Consider the following 5870-nt stretch of genomic DNA (forward strand, 5'->3'; position numbering starts at 1 on the left):
TTTACCAAAAAAACAATTTGTAACAAAAGTCGTCTTTTCACAAATAGAAAACCTTGTGCCAGTTCCTGGAAAATAAATAGAATTTGTTTTTTTTTAAGTATCGGAAAAAATGAACTAGAAAGTTACCGAGAAAGTGAATGAATGAGTTTCCCAATCAAAAATTGCACGGTTTAGGAACCAGTGCTAAACGCTGATTGGTCCGAGTTACATAGGAACAGGAAGAGGCCATTCAGCCCCTCGACCCTGTTCCGAGTTAGTATCCATCAGATAAATTCGTCTCTATTTTAATTTCTACTTGCATAGATTTTCCGTTATTGCTTTTACTGGGGAGACTGTCCGGGTTACCGTTTCCCACAATGAACATCTTCCAGGCGGTGTTTTTAACCAAGTCGTTAACGCGGACGCTAAAAACAACGAAACCTCCAGCGACAGGTTTATAGACAGAGACCAAAACATCGATCCTAAATATCGGTCGCAATTGTAGCAAGTGAATAGTGTGGAGATAGCGCCCGTCCTCACAGGCTCCATCAAACATTGAACTGTTCGCATCGGGTGCGGATCATTCGGAAGCACTCTGAACAACTTTTGGTTGGGCGGATTCTGGTCGGAGTTCCAGACTTGTCTACACTTTGCCCTCGGTGAAGATTCTGTTGAGTGTGGCGGAGCGTCTTGTGCACACCGCCGCTTCCCGTTTAAAGTGAGGTCCGCCCGTTTCACAGTCGCATCCTTTGCTAATCTGAATCAAAGGGGCAACGGACCTCGAACTTTCGATCTTCAGTTAATTATGGAAAAAGGCGTTGAGTTCCTCGTACACGGGCGCCCGGTCGTGGTGCGTGTCGTAGGACATGAGGTTTTCGGAGTGGAGGCCACTGCGTAGCCCAGAGGAGCCGAAAACCAGCCCGTGGCCCGGCCCGCGGGAGCTGGGCAAGGCGGAGTAGTGCATGGTGTAATGGTAGTTCTTCTCATGGTCTGGGGACGAGTCTGGCTTCAGGGGGTAGTTGCCATTAGTGCAAAGTGAGGGGCTGAGAGGGCCTTCGAGCTCCGAGCTCGTGTAGTCTGGAGACGCGTTTCCGTACAGGTGTTCGTAGGTCCCGCAATACGGGTGTGACCGGAGCGGGTGGGCACTGCCCACGGCGCTGGGCTGGCACTGCGGGCTCGGCAGCCGGGGGCACTGGTAAGAGTAGGGGTGCATGGCAAAGGAGGAATTGGGAGGGTGCAGGCGCGCCGCGTCCTGGGTCGGCTCCGTTATAAAATTCCTGGAGTTGAGCTGGAGACAACCGGCCACCAGGTTAGTGGTGGGTTGCGAGAGGCCTTTGCATAGAGTCTGGACATAGGACACCAGGTCGGGTCTTTTACCGGATCTCAGGATTTCGGACAGAGCCCAGATGTAGTTTTTCGCCAGCCGCAACGTTTCTATTTTGGAAAGTTTCTGTGTCTTGGAATAACAGGGGACAACTTTTCGCAGATTGTCCAGAGCCGAATTCAAGTCGTGCATTCGGTTCCTCTCCCGGGCGTTCGCCTTCTGCCGCCTCAATTTGCAGCGTTCCATTCTCGCCTTAGTCATTTTCCTCCTTTTAGGGCCACGTTTCCTGGGTCTGGCGCCGTCCTCCTCATCAGCCTCTTCCTCCTCCTCATCTTCATCCTCTTCCATCCCGGTATCCACTTCTTCAATGTCCTGAGCCACACTCAGGGAATCTTCCGCCTGACTGTCCTGAGGGTCACAACTTTCGCTGTTTCCTTCTTCTCTCATCTTCTCCTCGTCGCTCTCACTCTCATCCGCCCAACTCGCATATTTCTGAACTTCGGGGATCAGGGAAGAGTCGCTGTATAATCTGGTCAACATGTTTGCTGCAAAAGTGAGAGAAGGAAACAGTGTTTTAAAATGGTCAACACTGGGACTCGCTGTCACAGGAGGCAGTGCCAGAATAAACCCAAAACAAGCACCAAGAATATCCACAATTTACTGAAAGTCGGAGCCTCATTAAAGTTACCCAGGATAGAACAGGCTCTCCACACTGACAGGCCCCTCCAGCTGTTAAAAGACACCTCTCAGGGTTTAAAGCTGTCGGACATTTTTCGAAAGCTTTTCGGTGACACAAAATGCGTCCGACTCTGGCGGATCTTAGTGACTTTCTAATTGGAAAAACAAACGCGAGCGACAGACTCCCTGTTTATACCCGGCGCAGTTCTGGAACCGCTCGCGTTCTCTGGTTAACGAGAAAATTGCTGAAGAAGAAAATGTGTAAACGAGATGTGAAGATTCTGGTCCTGATCTCAGCCCCGAAACTGCGCCTCGACCCAACTTTAACACCCTCCGCCCCCCGCCTCTCCCGTGACCCAAAGAAATCGGCTATTAAATTCTAAACGGGTCGGAGGACTTTCCACTTCCAATTATCGGTAATTTCAGCTTTTATCAGCTTATTTTCAGCATCTCTCAAAGTCTGCCGTTCGGCGGTTTTAATATTTCATTTGACAGTAAATAAATTGGTTCGATTTTCACATGTTAAATACTCGCTACATTCATCACCGTATCTGTGTGTTTCTGTATATTTTAAATATATTTACACATGGATTTGCTGCATTCTGAAATACAATTGTTTATATTTTTCTTCTGTCCGGAATGGTAAAATAATCGGGCGATTTAATTGGGACTAACCCGAGCAATGAGGCGAATCGCGGCGTCAGTGAGACTCGGCTCGATCGCCAACTCCGCTCATGGGTTCATTTTGTGAAATTTGTTCAACTTCATTCGGGGGAAACTTAGAAAATTATTTTTTAAATCACATTTTTTTTGTTACAAAATAATAAAGTAAATGTGTTGCGGGAGAGGGGTCGCCGAGTCTGTCCGAGGGGGCTGATACTTGTGAGAAATTCAAATCTCGAATTGTCTTCATTTAAACCATTTCCAGTCACATTCCGCCTTAGATCACAATTCATTTTAACCAAGTTTACATGCCCAGATTATTTTTTTGATCAGACACTGATTTAAAGGTAAAGGATACAAGTTTGGTGAGAGAGACCAGCCCGTATGTCACACATCATTCAGCTGAACGGAGCAGATCTGACTGGAACTCCGGCCCACATTGGAACTTACCTGCAGTAATTAGCCGAACCGAGCCGAGCCTTATCTCATTGTTCAGCGGTACCTACTGGGATTAGCTGGTTTGTTAAGGCACTGCGCGTCTTGCAAAGCTGCTCATCGCCAATCTATCGACGAGAGGAGAGTGGCATCGCTACCAAGCTGCGGTACCAGCTCGGATGCCAGGCCATATGGTAGCACGTCATTGGCAGCAGGCATCACATGAGACGCGCTGATTGACATGCGCTGCATTCGGAGCGATCTGTCTCCCCGGGGACCGAGAGCTGACCATCTGTCGCACCCGCACTCGTGTGTGCGCCGATCTGCCCAGATTCTACCAGCACAGACCCTGAAAACTGGGACATGACAACGGCTGAAGCGCTTTATTCCCCTTTCCTGCTGCCCTTACACGGGCTGCACATTCTCTCCACGCTCCGATACAGGGCGAACACCTCGGCGGTTTCTGAAACTTAATCTTAAACGTCTTTGAGAATTAAAATGTTATCGATGATTTATTTTTCTTCGATTCCATTTCAGCGCTAAAAACCCAAACACCAGCCAGCCGCTGAGGACGGGTTTCCTACTTTATAAAGGAGGATAATATGTGAGTTTTATGTTTATACAATCAAACAGAAACGCCGGCTCTTGTCTCAGATTTGGGCAATATCCTGTCCTACACATACTCCGTAACATGTACATGCTGCCGTACAGTATTTTCCCAGTACACGCTGCATTTAACCTGCGAGTGCTATATTTACCCTATACATTCAGTATTTACCCTGAATATATTATATTTACCCTGCACATACTGTATTTGCCCCGTAGATACTATATTAACCCCGCATACGTTGTATTTACCCTGTACATATTGTATTTAACCCGCGTGTACCGTATTTGCATTGAAATTGCTGTAGTTGCTGTGTGCATATTGTATTTACCCGATACATCCGGTATTTACCTTGTGTATGGTGTACTCACCCTGCACGCGCTCCCTTGATCCTGGACATATTGTATTTACCTTGTACACACCGTGTACTTACCCTGTTTACCTGATACATTCTGTGTTTACTGTATTCACACCTGTTTTATCTGTACTTATGTATTTACTCTCTACATATTGTTTATCTTGTACCTATTTATTTATCGTGTATATACTGTGTTTACTGTGTATATCGTGTATATACTGTGTTTACTCTCTACGTGCTGTTATTTTGTATCTATTTATTGATCCTGTATCCATTATATTTACTCTCTACACCGTGTTTATTCTGTACCTATTGCATTTATCCAGTACATGCCGTACTTGCCATACACATGCTGTATGTACCTTGTACATTCTTTATTTACCTTGTGCATACTGTATTTAATGTTTGCATAGCGTGTTTACTCTGCACATGTTGTACCAATCCTGTACATAGTGTATTTAATTTGTATATGCTGTATTTATCCTGTACATATTGTATTTATCCTGTACATATTTATTTAGCCTGTACATTCTGCTGTAGCCCCGTATATGATGTACTTACCTTATGTATAGTGTATTTGCCTTGTACATGATCTACTTGCCCAACATGTACTGTACCTTGCTGCCTTAATCCTATGCTTACAGCATTCACCCGATACATACAGTATTGAGCCTCTACATGCTGGCATTACCTTTTACATGCTATATTTATTGTGGGCACACCGTATTTACTGTGTTCATGCTTATTTACCCTGTACATGTTAAATCTATTCTGTACATGCTGTATTTATCTTTTACAAGTTGTGCTTTCCGAATACATAATACATTCCCCTGTGTGTAGTATAGTTATCCACTATATGCTGTATTTATCTTTACATGGTGTACTTATTCTGTACATATTATATTTATAGGGCACATGATCTATTACCATGTATTTGATATACTTACCATGTACATACTGTATTTACAGGGTACATGATCTATTAGCATGTACATGATGTTTTTCCCTATATAAACCCTGTATATACTGTAAATGCCATGCCCACGTTGCCAATGAATATATCCTGAGCATGCTGCTTTAACCTTATGCACTCTGTGCTTACAGTCTATAAGGAATTTTACACTGTACGTGTGGTTAAACCTGCAGATTCCGTATTTACGATGTACATACTTATTTTATATATGCATATGTTATTTAGAGGGAAAATATTGTATTTACCTTTAGATGCTGAATTTACCCTTTACATGATATACTTGCCCTGTACAGACTGTATTTGCCTGGTACATACTGTATTTGCCTTGTACATACTGTGTTTACCTTGTACATACTGTGCTTACTGTGTACATATTGCAGATGACCACAAACGTGGATATCCGCTCAGGGGTGGACAGCAAAGCTTCTCTGGAATGGTCCAGACAGTGGAAGTGTTGCTTGAGCATGCTGATCATTTGTTCAATGACATTTCTAGTGGCAGCATAGCTCTCGTTGTAAGCGTGCTCTGCAGCTGTGCCAGGGTTGCTGAATGGAGTCATGAACCATTTCTGTAGGGGATAGCCCTTATCGCCCAATTACCAGCCTGTAACTTGATGACCAGGCTGCAATAAAGGTGGTACAGAAGATTGGTGCAGGATGAATGAGTCGGGCGACATGGACATGTTGGGCCGAAGGGCCTGTTTCCATGTTGTAACTTCTATGATTCTATGAGTCATGACTGCTACCAGGAAATCAGGCACAGTCCTGCTTGATGCACTGCCTGTGGCCCAAAACCAGCTGTACATTGAGGGAGTGGAATCCCTTTCAATTGATAAAGATACCAGGCTGGTGAT

General features: G+C 44.9%; 1 protein-coding gene across 1 annotated transcript; it reads right to left on the reverse strand.

Annotated features, from left to right (window-relative positions):
- Nucleotides 1-778: 778 nt before the first annotated feature.
- On the reverse strand, nucleotides 779-1843 carry neurod2 (neuronal differentiation 2). The gene has a single exon (XM_067969183.1). It carries the CDS (start codon nucleotides 1841-1843, stop codon nucleotides 779-781), a length of 1065 nt encoding a protein of 354 aa, XP_067825284.1.
- Nucleotides 1844-5870: the final 4027 nt, after the last annotated feature.

The sequence above is a fragment of the Heptranchias perlo genome, chromosome 30 (assembly GCF_035084215.1).
Source record: "Heptranchias perlo isolate sHepPer1 chromosome 30, sHepPer1.hap1, whole genome shotgun sequence".
NCBI lineage: Eukaryota > Metazoa > Chordata > Chondrichthyes > Hexanchiformes > Hexanchidae > Heptranchias > Heptranchias perlo.